This window comes from Clarias gariepinus, chromosome 13 (genome assembly GCF_024256425.1).
Source record: "Clarias gariepinus isolate MV-2021 ecotype Netherlands chromosome 13, CGAR_prim_01v2, whole genome shotgun sequence".
NCBI classification, from domain to species: Eukaryota; Metazoa; Chordata; class Actinopteri; order Siluriformes; family Clariidae; genus Clarias; species Clarias gariepinus.
This window is the reverse complement of record NC_071112.1, coordinates 32,116,766-32,137,318: the sequence shown is the minus strand read 5'-3', so window position 1 is coordinate 32,137,318 and position 20,553 is coordinate 32,116,766. Positions and strand designations below refer to the sequence as shown.

At 38.1% G+C, this 20,553-nt stretch overlaps 1 protein-coding gene and 1 long non-coding RNA gene across 3 annotated transcripts; both read left to right on the top strand.

The window, feature by feature from the left end:
• The first annotated feature begins 17 nt into the window (after nucleotides 1–17).
• On the top strand, nucleotides 18–3,112 carry LOC128535315 (uncharacterized). Its single transcript, XR_008361846.1, has 3 exons — nucleotides 18–199; nucleotides 382–423; nucleotides 2,823–3,112. It is a non-coding gene; the product is annotated as an uncharacterized LOC128535315 (long non-coding RNA).
• A 2,166-nt stretch (nucleotides 3,113–5,278) lies between these two features.
• On the top strand, nucleotides 5,279–20,368 carry LOC128535659 (synaptosomal-associated protein 23-like). Of its 2 annotated transcripts, none has more exons than XM_053509699.1 (8): nucleotides 5,279–5,398; nucleotides 12,489–12,600; nucleotides 14,214–14,255; nucleotides 14,336–14,384; nucleotides 15,953–16,070; nucleotides 16,221–16,379; nucleotides 16,856–17,000; nucleotides 19,123–20,368. In XM_053509699.1, the coding sequence occupies exons 2-8, from the start codon at nucleotides 12,544–12,546 to the stop codon at nucleotides 19,180–19,182; spliced, it is 630 nt and encodes a 209-aa protein (XP_053365674.1). In that variant the 5' UTR covers nucleotides 5,279–5,398; nucleotides 12,489–12,543; the 3' UTR covers nucleotides 19,183–20,368. The 2 variants fall into 2 exon arrangements, with proteins under 2 accessions (XP_053365674.1, XP_053365673.1); XM_053509698.1 differs by lacking the exon at nucleotides 5,279–5,398 and adding an exon at nucleotides 5,455–5,681.
• Nucleotides 20,369–20,553: the final 185 nt, after the last annotated feature.

Here is a 20,553-nt window from a genome sequence, read left to right as displayed (position 1 = left end):
GTTTCAGGCCAGCGCTGTTGTAAAGAGTGTTTTTTGTCACTTTGACCTACCCTGACCTCCTCCAACCTCTTCTATGGAGTAAACTGAACCAGCACAACCCTGCGTGGAGTCTGTTGTCTGCACAATCAGCAGTTTCTGAAATAAACACAAAAGCAAGTCTGACACCAACAACCGGGCCAAAGTCCAGCACTTTTTTAATGTAAATATTAACTCGAGCTCTTGACCTCTGTGTCTGGGTTGTTTGCCATTACATTAATGACACATGACTAAATATGACACATATATAAATATTTAATTATTATTATTATTACATGTATTATTACATTCATAGTTTTTTTCCATCGAAAATAGCAACTTGTCTTGCCTTTTTGTTGCCTGTAGGTGGACCTCTTGTCTATGGATTAAGGCATGTACGCATATGAGGTGTGTGCTTAAATAATTTGTACATTTTTAGTTTTTGCCACTTTGGTAATTCATATAATTTGTAATGTTATGCTTAAACAGTGTAAAGAGCAAAGTAAAGATGAATTGTTTTCTATTTTTGAATCTCAATACAAAATTTTGACTGTCACAAAGTTGTCACAGTAAGTTTCTTCACAGCATGTAAAGAAAATACTAACTAAACTATTTTTCTGTCATTATAAAACATTGGTTTTGCCTTTGCCATTGTTAAGAAATATATATATATATATATATATATATATATATATATATATATATATATACACAATTTTTCATGAGATGGACTTAAAGATCTAAAATTTATTCCAGATGCACAATATTACCATTTCTCTCAAACATTGTTCACAAATCCGTCTAAATGTGTGATAGTGAGCACTTCTGCTTTGCTGAGATAATCCATCCCACCTCACAGGTGTGCCACATCAAGATGCTGATCTGACATCATGAGTAGTGCACAGGTGTACCTTATACTGCCCACAATAAAAGGCCACCCTGAAATGTGAAGTTTTGTCTCACAGCAAAATGCCACAGATGCCACAAGCATTGAGGGAGCGTGCAATTGGCATGCTGACAGCAGGAATGTCAACCAGATCTGTTGCTCATGCATTGAATGTTCATTTCTCCACCATAAGCCGTCTCCAAAGGCGTTTCAGAGAATATGGCATCCAACCAGCCTCACAACCGCAGACCACGTGTAACCACACCAGCCCAGGACCTCCACATCCAGCAGGTTCACCTCCAAGATCGTCTGAGACCAGCCACTCAGACAGCTGCTGAAACAATTGGTTTGCATAACCAAACAATTTCTGCACAAACTGTCAGAAACCATCTCAGGGAAGCTCAACTGCATGCTCGTCGTCCTCATCGGGGTCTTGACCTGACTCCAGCTCGTCGCCGTAACAGACTTACAGACGTAACAGTGGGCAAATGCTCACATTCGATGGCGTCAGGCACGTTGAAGAGGTGTTCTCTTCACGGATGAATCTCGGTTTACATTGTTCAGGGCAGATGGCAGACAGCGTGTGTGGCGTTGTGTGGGTGAGCGCTTTGCTGATGTCAATGTTGTGGATCGAGTGGCCCATGGTGGTGGGGTTATGGTATGGGCAGGCATCTGTTATGGACGAAGAACACGGGTACATTTTATTGATGGCATTTTGAATGCACAGAGATACCGTGATGAGATCCTGAGGCCCATTGTTGTGCCATGCATCCATGAACATCACCTTATGTTTCAGCAAGATAATGCACGGCCCCATGTTGCAAGGATCTGTACACAGTTCTTGGAAGCTGAAATTGTCCCAGTTCTTGCATGGCCATCATACTCGCACACGTGTCACCCGTTGAGCATGTTTGAGATGTGCTTGACCGGCGTATACGACAGCGTGTACCAGTTCCCACTAATATCCAACAACTTCGCACAGCCATTAAAGAGGAGTGGACCAACATTCCACAGGCCACAACTGACAATCTGATAAACTTTATGCGAAGAAGATGTGTTGCACTGCATTAGGCAAATGGTGGTCACACCAGATACTGACTTGTTCCGAGTCCCCAGACCCCCAATAAAGCAAAAAACTGCACATTCCAGGGTGGCCTTTTATTGTGGGCAGTATAAGGTACACCTGTGCACTACTCATGATGTCAGATCAGCATCTGGATGTGGCACACCTGTGAGGTGGGATGGATTATCTCAGCAAAGCAGAAGTGCTCACTATCACACATTTAGACTGATTTGTGAACAATGTTTGAGAGAAATGGTAATATTGTGCATCTGGAATGAATTTTAGATCTTTAAGTCCATCTCATGAAAAATCGGAGCAGAAACAAAGGTGTTGCGTTTATATTTTTGTTGAGTGTATATATATATATATACACACACACACACAATAAAAGTGCTACACCTTCACAGTCCCCGTCAATCATGAGTTACTGCCCGTGTAGGCTCCTCGGAAGTTTCGGTCTAACAAATATATTTATTTTATAGTTTATTTTATTTAATTGTGAGCAAAAATGGAGCTTACTGTAATATACTGTATATGGAGGGTACCTACAGTATGGTGTATACACACGCATGCACGCACACACACTGAGACCATTATAACTGATAATTATTATGATAAAAAATACCTCTGTCTACAACCATGCAAAAACATAAAAGAAGTTTATTTACGTAATTAGGGACATTATAAAGGTTTAGACATTTCTATCGACTAGTATTATTTTGTTATGGTTATTATTCAATTTTATTTATATAGCAATATTTATATAACAATGGACATTGTCACAAAGCAACTTTACAGAAATTTATAAAATATATTTTAAGATAAAAATTTAAAATCTGTAATTTTATCCTTAAATAGCGAGAAAGGAAAGCAATGACAGCAAGAAAAAACTTTTTGAGACGACATGAGGAAGAAACCTCAAAAGGAACCAGACTCAAAAGGAAACCCATTATCATCTTGGTGTCAGCACATTGTGCAATATTGAATAATTCCCTTCTATCACTGTGTAAAAAATTTTATAGTGAAACTAGGAAGCTTATTATAGTTTTAATATGAAGTTATTAATATTGAGTGCAAAACTGTCAGTGGACACATCATTAAATTGTCCAAATAAAATTATACAAGTCTATTTGATGGGCTGATTACAAGGTTAATGATTGTATGCAGTGTAAACTAACTTTTAAAATCAGGAAGTGATGTTAATGTGATACACAGGGTCTAAATTAGGTCGACATGAGTGAGAAGATCAAGAATAACAAACAATATCTAATGGCTAAAATAAAATACAATTTAATGCTTTGTTGTTTCTTTTCATCAGTTTTCTTAAGATTTGAGTTTATCTGTGATCAGTGAGGTTTTTGAATTTGAAGTGAAGTAAGATGTTTACATGTTTATCCTTGCACTGCAGTATATTCCACCCATATTTATTTTGTGTATACTGTATCATGTACATATGTACTGTCTATGATGTATATATATATATATATATATATATATACACATATACACCCACACACCATATACACTGTTTAACACATTCACTGCACAATGTCTATGCATGCACTGCAATGTAATGCACAAGTATACTATTAAATACACTCACCCAAAGGATTATTAGGAACACCATACTAATACGGTGTTTGACCCCCTTTCGCCTTCAGAACTGCCTCAATTCTATGTGGCATTGATCCAACAAGGTGTGGAAAGCATTCTTTAGAAATGTTGGCCCATATTGATAGGATAGCATCTCGCAGTTGATGGAGATTTATGGGATGCACATCCAGGGCACGAAGCTCCCGTTCCACCACATCCCAAAGATGCTCTATTGGGTTGAGATCTGGTGACTGTGGAGGCCATTTTAGTACAGTGAACTCATTTACAAGTTCAAGAAACCAAGTTGAAATGATTCGAGCTTTGTGACATGGTGCATTATCCTGCTGGAAGTAGCCATCAGAGGATGGGTACATGGAGGTCATAAAGGGATGGACATGGTCAGAAACAATGCTCAGGTAGCCCATGGCATTTAAACGATGCCCAATTGGCACTATGGGGCCTAAAGTGTGCCAAGAAAACATCTTCCACACCATTACACCACCACCACTAGCCTGCACAGTGGTAACAAGGCATGATGGATCCATGTTCTCATTCTGTTTACACTAAATCCTGACTCTACCATTTGAATGTCTCAACAGGAATCGAGACTCATCAGACCAGGTAACATTTTTTCCGTCTTCAATTGTCCAATTTTGGTGAGCTCGTGCAAATTGTAGCCTCTTTTTCCTATTTGTAGTGGAGATAAGTGGTACAAGGTGGGGTCTTCTGCTGTTGTAGCTCATCCGCCTCAAGGTTGTGCGTGTTGTGGCTTCACAAATGCTTCGCTGCATACCTCGGTTGTAACGAGTGGTTATTTCAGTCAAAGTTGCTCTTCTATCAGCTTGAATCAGTCGGCCCATTCTTCTCTGACCTCTAGCATCAACGAGGCATTTTCGCCCACAGGACTGCCGCATACTGGATGTTTTTCCCTTTTCACACCTTTTTTTGTAAACCCTAGAAATGGTTGAGTGTGTAAATCCAAGTAACTGAGCAGATTGTGAAATACTCAGACCGGCCCGTCTGGCACCAACAACCATGCCACGCTCAAAATTGCTTAAATCACCTTTCTTTCCCATTCTGACATTCAGTTTGGAGTTCAGGAGATTGTCTTGACCAGGACCACACCCCTAAATGCATTGAAGCAACTGCCATGTGATTGGTTGATTAGATAATTGCATTAATGAGAAATTGAATAGGTGTTCTTAATAATCCTTTAGGTGATATATATATATATATATATATATATATATATATATATATATATTTATTATTATTATTATTATTATTATTTTAACACATATAAGAATATATTTAATGATTGGTTACATTTACATTTACATTTAGGCATTTGGCAGACACTCTTATCCAGAGCAACTTACAAAAAGTGCTTTAATGTTTACAACATTGGATACATACTTACACTGGGTTAACTAGGTTAATAACTAAGTGCCATTAGTCCAACACAACTAAGAAGAGTTTTTTTTTTTTTACTATGTTTTTTACTATATTACTATGTATATACACACGCACACAGTACTATAACTTTATTACTTACTGCATAACAGTTTATTTGTTGTTAATATGCCACTTGTGCACTTCTGTTTAGATATGAACTGCATTTCTCTGGCTCTGTACAATAACAGTAAAGTTACATCTACGTCACGTCACTCTCTTCGGTAGCGCAGTCCCTGGAGTCACGCAAGCGCAGTAGGTCAGTGCTGTCATGTGACCGGACATGCGCAGAGATGTCAGCAGTCTGAAGGAATTTACTCGATCAGGATATTTATCTCTCTCACGCTTAGCTTCGGCTTTAAAGCGGAATCCTGTTTGACTCCACAACAGTAAGTAATGAGTTAACTCCTCTGTCTGACGTCACAACGTTCATTATATCGAGTTATAACAATAATCGCGACAATAACGATAAAGTCGGTAATATTGGGCTGCGCGCTGAAAGTGAAGAGGAACTAAAGTTCGCTGAAGTTAGCCGAGTGCGTTAGCATTGCAAGCTAACTCTGACTAGCACCAACTGGGAGTGCACGAGCCGAGTGCTTTAGTTTGCCTGTGTGAAAACAAACTTGTTTTTATAGAAAGAGTGAAGAGACGGTGAGACACTATGAGCAAGGAGTAAGTATATAAACACAAAACCGTGTGGAGGAGAGGAGAGGAGAGGTGACGGGCTGGAGAGAGAGAGAGAGAGAGAGAGAGACTCGGGGTCTTTCCGCACTAACACGTCGAATCTGAGCTCCTGCTGGGTGTGTGTGTGTGTGTGTGTGTTCTCACACTGTAAGTCTCTCTAACAGCCTGAGGTTCTCACTTTATTCACACTGTGTTTAATTATCTACTGAATTAACATCACACATGATTTACACTCTCACTGCAACATGCTGAAAACGAGCTGAGAATCAGTTTAGATGCTCTGTACACACACACACACCGTATACGACACAATTACATTTCATTCATATAGACTCTAGACACACACATTATACATAAAGAGGAAATGAAAACCTCAGTTATGATGTACAGTACAGCTGATACACTCTCGCTTTGTGCTTGAACCTCTGCCCTTCTGGTTAATAGATTAGGTTGATTATAATCCCAAACTGAAAGTGTAATTATTACAGCAGGCAAGTCACAGGTTTTACAACATACACACACACACAAGCTAAATTAACATGGAGACTTTTAGTTTATCCGCACTCTGTTTAATTAACTACTGAATTAACATGGCACATTATTTACACTCGTACGGCAACACAGTGAAAACGAGCTGAGAATCAGTTTATATTGTTCACTATACACATATGTTTACACACATTAGGAACACATTACAGTACATTAAACACACGCACACACACATGACAAAATTACCTACCTGTATATACACAAATAATACTTCTGAAGAGGAAATGAAAGCTGTTGACCTTTTGATAGGGTATTTCATTAATCCTAAACTGAAAGTGTAATGTTACAGCAGTCAAGTAACTAATTAAAGGTAAATTAACATTAAAAATCACAACAAGAAAAAGGGTAAAATTATCATTAAAGAAAGCATGACACTATTTACTCATCAGTAGCCCAGGACATTAAGATTTGATACTATCAATAATAAGACTAAATGTTGTTGTTAGGCTTTCGGCTGCTCCCATCAAGGCATCCAGTGGACAGTCCGATCCACACACAACTTTGCCACAGATCATCAGTAAGCTGGATGCTCTTACTCCTATTTTAATAAACATGATATCCCCAATCCCCCCCAAACGATCTTTTCATCTATTTTTTTTTGTTTGAGTCTGTCTGTCCCTGAGAACTTGTGACGGGCAAGTCTGGATACATGATATCTTTGGACTGTGCTTATAAATGGCGTACCCAGAGAATACAACACAGCTCAGGCGGAACAAGCACAGACCAAAAGCAAGATTGGAAACCTCGAACCCTGGAGGTTTGAGACAACAGAGAGTAACACTAAGTCACCACTTTTTATTATTAATATAAAAAAAAAAAGCTTTAATCTTGCAGGGGTTAAAAATAAGTAGTATTAATGATGGTGATACTATTGATATGCAAGTGTCTAATGCAGGAACCAGAAGTGCAATTATTTCAAAAGATTTTGTGCAAGGTTGCTTGGGTATTAGAGCGATTAGCGATTTCACAAAATAGGATGATCTAATATTAGCGGTGTGCATCATTGCGTCTTTTATAAGAAGTAGTTTAATAAAGGTATTGTTCCTGTTTTACAAAGTATTTTTAATTTACTTTGAGTTGTAATGCCATTTTGTTTATTTATTTTTTTCAAATAATAAGTCACACTATTATGTTCAGTGTTCAGTGAGTGAGGTGAAAGTCAGTGGAAGAGAAATCCTGGGAAACCAGTTTATGTAGAAGAACCAGAAATGTTTCTCAATACAGTAAGGTCTTACAGGGGGAAAGTGTGTACGTGTGTGTATGCAATAACAAAGCAAGTGAACATGCATTTTGACTTAAATAAAATCATGTTAGGTCTATTAGTTATTTATTTATTAAAATCTTCAAAACTCTTCCAGTCTTTAATCTACCTACATTTTAAAACCCATTAAAGAAAACTTTATCTAGTCCTGGAAGCCTTTAAAAGTAGGACATGTTTTCTTGTGGTTCCTTTATTGCATGGTAAACAAGGTCACTGTGCAGTGTTTTATCTGTAACATATCTATATTTATTTATTATTCTTTTCTTTTCAATCATAACTCACAGAGATGGGGTCACAATTCAGTTATGTATTGCAGTTCATTTGTGTTTAAAAAAAATAAATGAATAAATAAATTTAAAAAAAAATTATATATATAATTTAAAAATATTTTTTTTTATCTATTTCCATTTGCAGTGGTAAAAAGGGCCGCAGTTCCTCTATAGTCCTACAGGTGACACTCTAAACTGTTAACACATTGGCAGGGAGCACAGCGCCCCCTGTGGTAGGAGCGAATGATTTGCTAAAGTTGTTTAGAAATAAGAGTTCAAACAGATGACAGATGATTTTAAGTGGGCAAGCTGTTTAAAAAAAAAAAAAATTTGTCTACAGTGCTGATGTTTGCATTTTATTAAAAATATTTGCTTTTTGGTCCTCAGGGACTTGCCTTTTCTCCTGAACTGAAGTGAATTTGAGGTTAAAACATGATCTTGATCCCCCTAAACTAAACACACTTGACGAAGTTCAATAATGGTTCAATTGTATAATTGATTATATGGATCTGTACAGTTTATATGTCTTTTATCCAGTGTATACATTCTTTAATCCTTTCAATTGAAGGTGATCAATTCATTTGAGTTTTTTTGTTTTTCATTATCTGTAGTGTAGCTGTATTGAGAAGCTTAAGATAATAAATCCCTTTTAGGTTAGCTGGAAAGGTCAGTCACAGACACTGCAGGCCTACTGAGATATGCAAGTATATGATTAGCTCATGGTACAGGACCATAGAAAGAACAATACAAGAAATGAATGTGATACTTCCTTGACACAGGTTAGTAATGTGACGTGGCCTGGTGCCTGGTGCGACTCAGGAAACAGGAAAGGGAAAACCAAGTCAGGAAATAATAATTCTGCTCAGCACAGCAAAGCTGACCATGTGTGTGAAACTTCTAGGCCACGATCTGCTTTCATTTTCCACTAACCACAAGGTTCCCACTGGGCTCGCACACGCCCAGTCGTGTAAATAAAATTTAAATAAAATAAGTAAAAAAAAAAAAAAACACTATTGGAATCAGAATATTGGTGGAGTAGTTTAAAAAAAAAACTACTCTGTAAACCTCAAAAGACTAGATGATCCAAATAGAGGAAAATAAGGATTTTAGATCGATACTGCCAGTGAGATTGCAATGCATACTCTTTGTGTGTGTGTGTGGGAGAGAGAGAGAGAGAGAGAGAGAGCCTTAAATATTAACACTTTGGAGCTGCTTTGAATCCCGGAAGCCTTGACGAAAGCATATGCAAAACATAAAAACAACCTTCACCCAGAGGTGAGACTGCATTAAACACAGACCTGTTGCATTGCGTTCTATTGAAGCTCACACATGCTCCATACTTTTGGATGGTTCAAGGCAACAACAAAGAAAACTTTACTTTAATAGCAAAGAAGATCTCTACCCGCTGTGGCTCTGAAGATGATATTCAAGTGAGATTCAAATGATTGCTATGTGATTGGCTGAGGAAGACTCAGGTTGTGATTGGTCTCTCCAGCAAACGTACAGTAGTGTCTAGAGAAGGGGGGGGGAAGAATCTATTCAGTTATTTATCGTGATTCTTTTTTGTGGAAAAGGAAAAAAAAAATTAAAAGTTGTACAGCAAGTCCCAGACTTATGAATTTTCGCAGATACAAACAGATTGCAGTTCTATAAATATTCGTAGATTCGAACAAATCACAAAACAGTTCCTTAAAGACCCTCGCCTTTTTCCTCATAAGCCTCTGTGATTTATTTCTAATCATTTGATACTGAAGTTTTTTTTTTTTAAAGATTTCCATCAAATTTTATCCCCACTGTGACCTCAGTGGTGCTGTATGCTTCGCCCTTCTCGCATGTTACGGCGCATGGTCTCGCAGTGAAAAACTCTCTAAACTTTGGAGCAGGTCACTGAGTTCCTTGGTGTGATGTGATTCACTGAGAATGTTTTCCACTCCGTTACTCCACAGCATGTGGCCGACATTATGAAGCTTGCCAGATTCACCAAAGTGGAGTAACGGCTTTTGTTTCGGGTCCTTGGACTGATCACGACAGCTGCAGGAATAATTTTCCCAATCGAGCTGGAGCGATGAGACTTCAGAACTGGGTTATCATGGAAATAACATGAAAGGCGGGTAAAAAGAAGGAAGGTGAGGGAAAGGAGGCACGAGGATGCTAAAAATGCAAAGCTTTTCTAGTGGAGATGGTTTGCCTAAGACGGGCATCTCGAACCGGGTCACAGTGGTTAAGGTATTGGACTACGGTTTGGAAGATCCCAGGTTCAAACCCCACAACCAACAAGTTGCCACTGTTGGGCCCTTAACCCTCAACTGCTCAGATGTGTAATGAGATAAAAAAAAATTTAAAAAAATGTAAGTCGCTCTGGATAAGAGCGTCTTCCAAATGCCTAAATGTAAATGTCTGTATCAGCCTTTGCGTTTTTGTAAAGGGGAACGGTTTCTGTAACCTGTAGAGATGTCTAACAAATTTGGCAATGCCCAGATCAGACTCTAATGATAAGATAACACACTTTCTTCCTGGCAGACGATACAGTGGGGCACAATTAGTCTCATTTTCATGCTTTTCATTTATATTCTCTTCATTGAACATTGTCATGTGTTGCACTGACATCAGTAGATCTCCAAAAGGATGTGTTTCCCCATGCCTGTAGTCTTGGTGCCCTAGACTGACTTGTCGACAATAGCTGCAACCCGAAAACACTCCTGAACACAAGATATCGTGGTACATACATGCGTCTTGCATGCTCAGACGCCCAAGCTCCATCCTCGTATAGGATTTCCTTTTGTGCTGGAATTTCTAAAGAAAAAAAAAAAAAAATCCCTGCTTTTGTTCTTTGGCTCGTACTCCGGACATTAGCTTGCCTTGGATGTCTTAGTGGTGAGAGAACTCCTGAGAGACCTGTGTGCAAGATTATTTTACTGCATGGTATATTTTATTGGTCATTAGAGATGGGGGAAATTTATTCAGTTATAAATTGTGATTCATGTATTGTCACATTGACTCAAATCTTTATTATTGTTATTGTTATTATTATTATTTATAACAGATCAGCCACTAACTGGAATTGGCTGGTTTTTAACTTGATCAGAGCGATCAGCCTCGGATAGAAACAATTCTGGTTGAGCTTCCCAGTGACACAACAGAAACACATGTTTAGCAATAGTCACATACAGTTTGATGCAGTTAAACATCACGTTTTCTTTATAATTGTACAGGTACATTTAGAACTCTTCACAAGTTAGCATCCCGTGTGGTAGGAGTGAATTATCTGGTACGGTTTTTTAGAAGTAATAATCATGCTGGCTGACAGAGAGATGAGCTGCTCAGTAATAGTGTAGCTTTTTGTTTAAATTAGGATGGATACGAAGGTTCGAAGGCTAGTTCGGAACGTGCAAATGTGAAAACGGCAGCAAGTTGCATTCAGGTTGAATTAAAGTAATGCTGAGACGAGTGTAATTAAATTTCCGGTACTGACTTGCGTTCCTGTAATTACTGTTAACTATAATAACCTGTTGTTTAATTCTCTTGGTATACGTTGAGTTATTAAGTGATGTGTGTCCTACACATTCTTTCTCTCTCACACACACTCCACATATGACTTCTCACGTGTTCCTCATAAACACTTCAATGACGTGTGATTAGTAAAGAACATTGGCAAAATGCAAAAAGTTTTAAAGAAAGCATTTGGGTGTGTCTGTCTGTGTGTGTGTGTGTGTGTGTGTGCGCGTGTGTGCGCGCGTGTGTGTGAGAGAGACTGATATCGTTCTGGTTCCGCTTCAGTTTGTTGCACTACATTTCTCATTTCTGTTAACCCCAGACTCTCCAACTTTAAATTGTGTTTTGTTTATGGGTGTTTCGTGCACAAATTGTAGCACAAACCCAAATCAAGCATTCGTGTCTTAGGTGAAGTCTGTGTCTTTTTAATGTGAGAATGTAAAACAGATTTAAGAGCACAAAAAAAGCTTACATAATTGCAAGTGTTTTTTATTATTATTATTTTTTCATCATTACCTGAAATATTATGAATTTTGATCATGAATTTGATCAGATGTTTGCAAATAAAAAAACCTTCCGCTTGTAAAGAAGGAGCTTTTGCAAGTTATGTTTAATGTAATGGGCGTGGTCCATGCTGACGGATGAGTGGTCAGCCTCACCGAGTTAATACTTAGCATAATCTACAGATATACAGGCTATAATTGGTTTAAAACTTGCAGACGGGCGAGGACGGACGTTACTAACAAATTCAAATTCGTGACGTACTACATTATGAATCAATTTATTTAAACAGAGGGACATGCGTTCTCCTGCTGTCTGCGATTACTGTATTTGGATATCAATAGGTTGTGCTAAGTATCATCTTCGATAAGCTAAACTCTTATCTATCTGTCAGTGTAAACTCCGCCCATTACATTCGACATAATTTGCAAGCAATGGCTTTTGATTTACAAAAATCAATAACATTCCAAGTAATAATTTTTAATAATCTCTTTTTTTTTTTTTTTTTTAACCTGTTGTGTAAGACATGATAAACAGACACAGATTTCACTTCATATCTTTTGAAACTCACAGGTTCTGAAAGACTGAATGTAAATATCCTACTTCTGGTTATGGTTGTTGGGTCGTAATTTTATTCGTCGTTGTTTTTTTTTTTTTTTTGCTTTGTTTTTTTCCCCTTTCTCCATGTACTGACTTATTTCTCTCTCTCTCTCTGACCCTCAGACCTCAGAGTATAGAGCTTGGTGTGAAGAAACCAGCCAGTTTCGAGGGCAGCAAGATGGCCGACATGTCGGTGGAGGAGATGACCATGAGGGCGAATCAAGTGACTGATGAGGTAGGCGTGTTTTCTCTTCCTATGTTGAATGATGCATCACTTTTTTTTAATAGTCAACATTAGTACTTATTTAATCATAGCCTTGCTGTTTTTTATTATTATTTTATTATTATTATTATATCTTTTTCTCTTGAGCTAGTCTTTCTGCAATATGTATTCACATTATGTACAAATTATTCCTTATAAGTGTTACACTTCTAAAACTAAAACTCTAATCTAATCTCCCTAATCTGTTGTTCTTCTGCTTTTCTCCTTCCTTTCCTGCGTTTCTCTGTCTGTGCCTATTGAGGGATTGAGCTGAGCTTTTTCCGCTGTGCAATAACCCGACTCGGGTACTAACAACACCAAAGATGGTCTTTGGCCCTGAAGGAAAATTTGGGTAAACTAATAGTATCTCACCTTTACTTACCACCACTCACAGGGTGTGTTAGTCCTTTTCGAGTAACTGAAGCACATTGTGCACACACACACATCGCGTAAGGAGTGTACTTTACATTTTTCACTGTTTTCCCCTTTAGTATCATGTTGCTTCTTTTGAGTCTTAGTTAAATCTGTAGTCTCATTCCGTTCTATTGAAACCTACTTGAGTCTTTTATCTACTCCATTTCCACTTCTTCTTCTTCTTCTTCACATTTATCAGTTGTTCCATGCCTGCGCTTTTGATTTTTTTGAAGCGACCTGTTTGGAGCTGAAGTACAGCCATACTTTCACTTATTAGTTACTTAATAACTTCTGGGAATTAACCTCTGGGCCTGTTATTTATTATTATTTTTTTTACTGGTTATTGCTTTCTAATAAAGAGGTGATGAGAAACTTGATGTCCAGCCGCACATACAGCAGTGTTAAAATGTTTTACATGATCTTTTTGAAGATTACATTTTTCATTGGACTGCTGTCACCTCAACTCTATTTAGTCCAGTGATGTCCAGTCTCTTCTCCAGGAAGGGCCTGTGTGTGTGTTTTCATTCCAACCAAGCGGAAGTCACACCAGTTAGTTTATTAAAGTCCAAGAACGACTAACATTTGGAATCAGGTCTGACTTCTGCTTGGTTGGATTGAAAACCTTGGTTGGATTTTTTTTTTTCTTCCTAATTTTCATCCGTACATTCAGCTCCAGAATTATTGACACATTTGTTTTAGTTTTCCAAAGGTGGCAAAAATTCTGCATCACTGTTGCTGCATCAATCCCGTGTTTAAAAACTATTTGAAAGGTTTATTTCCTCAGAATTTGCTCTGCATGTTTAGCATTTGCTCTGCATGTTTGTGTTATTCACATTTCTTGCATTCTTGAAACGTTATGGCTTCATCGTGACAGGGACAGAAACTAATTTTGGGGATCTTGCGGTACAGTACAAGGGAACAAAAACATTAGCTTTAGGTGCTGACTCACCTCACGCAGGTGCATTTCAGAATTCAGAAGAGTAAGACAGCGGACCCACCCAGTCTTAGGTCACTGTTTAGCAGCAAACAGTCTTACTAAGAGCTTAACAGTTGATCGCTTTAATCCTATATATTTACCCTCTGTAATTCCCTCAGGATGGGAAAAGGGGGCGCTGTGTGTATGTAACGCTGACTTTTTGTTTTGTTTTTGTTTTGTTTCTTTCTTCTTCCAGTCTCTTGAGAGCACCAGACGGATGCTGCAACTGGCCGAGGAGGTGAGAGTTTGTGCCCCGATTGTCCAGTCAAATAAAAGGAAAAATGTAGATCTAAAACATTGTTTTGTTCACGTTTTCAGACCAGAGAGACGGGAGGGAAAACCATGGTCATGTTGGATCAGCAGGGAGGTGAGAGAGCTCCGCTCGTGTCATCCGTCATAAAGCAAAGGCATCACATAAACATCACTATCTGGCATAGTCACACTTTTTCTCTGAAACCATTCATAGGGATTTGACCCAAACCTTGTACGAGTTCTTCAGACAAAATATAAATACGAATAGCCACTTGGTGACACTTGTCAATATTGACCTTAATACCAAACTGAGCAACCTCCTCCTTATGTCAAGCAATCACACACATCCTGTTTCTACTGGCCATAAAGAGTGCACACGTGTGTGACAGCTCTACTACTGCTCTATAATCAGAGCTGTGTGATTTAGTTCATCATTTGTTAGTCGTTTTTTAGATTTACAGTCAAGTCACGCTTTTTAAAAAATTATCACAGCAATCTTCCTAATATTAAATGGTCAAAAATCTGTGTAAAAATAAATCACAATTTTTGCAGAAAATACAAACCCCTTCCATCTTCTGTGTTATGCAAACTTCTTTTAAGTTTATAAGCAGTTAGTGCTTTACCACCACCTACAGGACTGGAGTGTTGAGCATCAATAGACATAGATTGTCATTTTGTACAAAGAAATTTAAAGAATTTATGATTCTTTAAATTTGTCATTTAAAGAATCAACAACACAAATTACACAGCGTTTTAATGTTTAAGATCGGTTTCTAAATAAAGAGAGAGAGAGAGAGAATCAAATTGTAGGGCCTCAAAATCTAATCAAATCGCCAGTCTTGGTTTGAAATTTAATTTTATTTGTCACATACACAGTATGATCTACAGTCAAATGCTTGTACAGCTGCCTGTGACCTAAAATAGAGTATTCAGATAAAATTCAAATATAATAAAAAGAAAAAAAAGAGTATATAAATAAAGATCATAAAATAAGAATATAATAATAAACAATTATACAAATATAGAAAATGATTCTCAGCTCTAGAACTAGATAAAACTTCTTGACACTTTTTAGTATCGATACTGATAACAAAATGAGCATTTATAGAATAGAATCATAAAGAAGCAATCACAGTGTCGTGTTTCTCTGGTTTACGCAGTTACAGTAAAGTGCTAGGCTACTCGACCCTTTCTTGCTCGATTCTAAATAATCTTAAAGATCTAAAGATAATGTTTAGCTAGTTGGTAATGAAGTTTGTCAGTTATTCAGATCGTGTTCATGTGCAGTTGCAGCACAGAAGAGCAGGTTGTGTGTTTTCGTGTAGCTGTGAGCATCTCTTACAGTCGAAGACCGGTAGTGGCTTATGGTCTTGAACAGTAGACTTGCTAAGAGCTTCTGTTATTTTGATTGATCTGGGTTTTTTCACAGACATTTTTCTCACCCATCAGCGTTTCCTGTGCTGAGGTTTCTGCTCTGTACCGCTAACAATGAACCCTTGTTGAGTTTTTAAGATGCTTGATAAGCGTAATCTTTGCATTAGAAGCAGCAATATACACTATATACAAATAATATACACGGATAAAGAGCGAGTTTTTGGGATTGACCCATGACCCCAAAATGAACACGTGTACAAGCATCATTCCTCTCCTGTGCTTCATGCTTCCTTCTCGTTCGTCATTCAGAACAACTGCGGCGTGTGGATCAGGGCATGGACCAGATCAATCAGGACATGAGAGCGGCTGAGAAGAACCTGACCGACCTGTCGAAGTGCTGTGGCCTGTGTGTCTGTCCCTGTGATAGGTAAGAGCTCAGCTCATGTAGAAAGCTGTATTTTGGAACCACGCAGCAGATATTGTTTACTACTTTTACTAATAAACTTAGTGGTTCTGTATAAAATGAATCTCTCGTATCTGATGGTTTTGTCTGATGTTATTCCTGTTTGTCTTTCAGAGTGAGCTCTATTGAGAATGACAGCCGGTACAAGCGCACCTGGGCCTCTGGAAGTGATAATGCCAGCGCAGAGGGAGGCGACGGAGGCGTGGTCTCCAACCAACCAAGCAGCCAGCGCAACGGCCAGACAACAGCAGCTTCCGGGCCCTATATAAAGAGGTACACAGTAAAAAAAATAAATAAACAATGTCACCAAGCATAGCACATACACACTGTGCACTAGTAACTTGTGTACTAGGTTTAAGCTTAACCAATATATTTTAATCTTTGGAAATCCTGCAGCAATATTTAACATACTGAACTGAGTTATAAAGGGTGTTCAAGTCAAACCAGGACTGTTGGATGTGATAGTGAATGGAGAATGAAAGGGGGCAAAAGTGATTGACATTTACAAAAGACGTCCGGCAATTAGACTCTTTGCAGCAAAACATTTGAACGGTGCAAAACTTTAAAGAAGGCAGTACGTCTGTAAATGACGGGGGGGGTGGGGGATGGGGGGTAGTAAATACATAATAAAAAAAAAAAAAAGGTCCCGCTTTGACTTGCCCGCCTTTTGACTTACTGGGAAATGACAGTGTTAATCAATTTATTCGTTTGTTTTTCTTGTTTGTTTTTTCTTTTCTTTTTTTGACCAGAGTAACAAATGATGCACGTGAAGACGAGATGGAGGAGAACTTGGATCAGGTCGGCAGCATCATTGGAAATTTAAAGAACTTGGCCATGGACATGGGTAATGAGATCGACAAACAGAACAAGGTTATTGACCGCATCAACGATAAGGCAAGTTTACTGAACATCAACTTATTATTTTTTTTCATTCAAGCAGTTATTATTTAGTCTTTGTGTGTGTCAGTAAGAAGATAAAGAACCTAACTGAGCATTAGATTCATTCCGGTTATGTAGTGCGCCATGTGGTTTAGTGCGAATTAAAATAATTTTCAGGTCTTAAGGGACATGTTTGTCACAGAAGGTGCGTGCTGGCGTTCACCCAATTAAACCGGTGTACTGCTGAGCACCAGAGTGCACCAGTATCACATTCTCAACACATGCAGTACAAGCTTGAAATAAGTGTATTATTGGTTGCTGTATTTGGGTACCAGTGCTTGAAATGACTGACTGATCAACAGCAACAACAGATCAGGATGTTCCTCAGGACAGAATGGCACAACAGAGTACAATGACGGTGCACGTGGAGGGCGCACGTCTTGGGCTGTGATCAGACGCCCAGCCCGAATCCAAATCTAGATTCCAGTCAGTTTGGAATCAGATTGCTTTCATGTAGAACTGGTTAAACAGTGTAAATAAATAAATAAATAAAATTAGATTTTTGCAAATGCAATCTGAAGCACATCCAGAGGTGGTTTGAAATCAGATTCAGATTAGATTCCTAAAGATGTGTCTGTCTTGACGCTCTACTAGCTCAGTTCAGATTTCGAACTGTCCGTTATGTCACTCACACGGATCCATGGTGGAAAAACGAGCGGCAAGACGATGGAAGAAATAGAGATGTATAAACTTTGGGATCACTTTTGTTGTTAACCAAGAAAACAAACATTGTCGGAGTTATAATGCCACAAATGATGAATGTGTTCTTTAAACTTTGCCATCATAAAAACAAAATTTAAAAAACACCTTTTGCAGCAATTACAGCCAGACAGCCCAGGCAGGCATTTTAGCTGTCAATTATTTAGGATAATCTGATGAGATTTCACCCCAGAGCATCTCCCAGAAGATGGATTGGCTTGATGGAGTCTTCCTCTGAACCATACGGTCAAGCCGCTCCCACAACAGCTAGATAGGATTCAGATGCGGAGACTGTGCCGGCTGCTTTATTACAGTTAACTTTGATTGTTTGTTGAATAAATAAAATGATTTGTGAATTGCATGAAAATTATTATTATTTTTTTTTTCTGCAAGTGATCCCAAACTTTCAAGCCGTAGTGTAATTATAGTTTTGTAGAAAATTTGGTTGCGGAAGTTAATTTTTCCACCTTTGGCTCTATTACTGCTGCATATGTAAAAGCCCTGCCTTTGATTTATTTATTTTTGATTTTTTTTCAGCGCAAGTAGATTAACAATGTTTTCAGGAAGGGCATCTGATTTAACCGCAGTATAGAAATGGAGAACAGTAGTCCCTGGACAGAGGAGGAAGTGAAATGTCTGATAGCACTTTGGGAGGATACGTCAGTACAGGCAAAGCGAGAGGGAACGTACAGAAACAGGCCGATATATGAGGAAATGTCATGCTGCGAGCCTCCGGCATTGTTACCGTAGCAACCGATGCGCAGATACGCCGACACTGTGACGGATTTGGGCTGCCGGTCTGAACGGAGCTAAATCCGATCTGATCTCTCTCACATAACCGTGTCAGAATCCCTGTCTTAGGTTCAAGTGGGATAATGTCAATGTTTTGCCTTTGAGAAGTTACTGTTACTACGTTTATATATTTACACACGTGGGCAGTTTTACAGAACATAAAAAATGCACATTTAGCGTACATTAAAAAAATAATTCCTTCTGCTTATTAATATTATTATCCAAAGGCAAATGTGTTTTAAATGAAACTTTACAGCAGATGCTGAAGTTGACGATCTCTCACTAACACAAGGACATGAAATGTTTAAGCACATCAGAGCAGAAGCTGTTACATGCGGAGATGATTTCCTGCTTTAGTCCAAAGATAGTTTCTGGTCCACTTCCAATAGGCTTTTGAATTCAGATAACTTTAAAGGAATAAAATCTATGCCATCTTGTGTGTGAAATAAGGAAAATAAATAAATGGATAAAATAATTGCAGAAATAAAAAGATGCCTATGGGTCCAGGCTTGTGAGTCACTATCTGTATATGTGTCTAATTTTCAGTTCGGCTAACGTTGTCCTTTTTTGTTTTGTTTTTTTCCAGGCGGACATGAATAAAGCTCGCATTGATGAAGCCAACCAGAGAGCTAACAAGCTCCTGTAGAGAAGCGATTTCAACGGATGTGAACAAGCAGCTTCTCTTTCTTCATCTCTCTATTTCTCTCTCTTCCCTTATCGTGAACGCATACAAGCACCTATTCATTTGAAAGGCAAAGCTTTAGAAGTGTTCTTCAGTGCCACCTGTGCCTTTGTCATTGTTTGATGCTATTTTGTAAATAAAACTACACACACACACACACACACACACACACACACACACACACACACAAGACTCACACACACTGCCTCAATCAGGTCTTTATCACTAGATGTGAGAGAGATGATGCTGGACACAGCGTGTAATGCAATATGCTCTGGTCATCGCTGTCCTGACTTTCTGTAATATTCTCAGCGGGAGGTGCTGTTTAAGCGGAACGCGCTCTCCTTTACTGCGTAAGCGTTTATTACTTTTTGGACCAGAGACCCGAGTTTGGTGTTTCCACACTTCTGTGTGTATTTGCTTCATGTAGGTGGTAATCTGAATTTAGACGAACCCAGTCGTACTTAGGGTCATTATATAATTGTTTACTTGTTTTATCCATCTGTTTGTTCTTGATTGTATCTGTATTTAATTATAAAATGGCAGTGAACTTTAAAAAAAAAAAAAAAAATGAATGAAGTCGTGTGTTAATGTCCCACTGGCACACCATGTTCTTGTTAAAAAAAGACTTGAGTGTTAAAAGAAAAAACAAAAAAAAAGTTTGCACACACATACACACACTAGGCATACAAAAAGAAAAATCTATAGTTATGTCACCATATATTATTGCACATATCGTCATTTTAATAAAGCAACAATTGTGCCTTTAGATTTAAATAGTTTGTCCTTGTTTTAAACTTATTGATTTAGACCAGCAGGGGGCAATGTTGGTCCTGTCTGGAGCTTTGACATTGTAAAGCTATAGCTTCTTTTTGATTTTAATTTTTTCCCAACTTATTATTAAATTACATTTCCATATCACCTTGGACATATTAACCTGGTTTATTCAAAAAGAAAAAAAGGATTTAGAAAGGAAATGCCAATTCTTTCTCCTTATTCATACCTACTTGTTATCCATGATTGTACTTTGTATATAGTTTTAAACCTAAATGTTATTCCGTTACACTTGTTCTGCAAAACTCTGTCACTTTCTCAACTATTATGAAAACAGTCGCCCCTTGTTAATTAATAAAATTTAAGGCAATCTTAATTTTTTTTGTCTAACTTGTTTTCAATTCTCTATATTTTTTCCAACAAACAAAAAAATATATACTGGAAGCTGCCCGGTTACGGGATCTAGAAACTGATTGGATGAAAGAGCTGCTGGGATTTAAGGGGAAGACTTTGAGCTGACCTGGCAGTAGCGTTGTAGGAGGAATTGGAAAGAGTGACTGG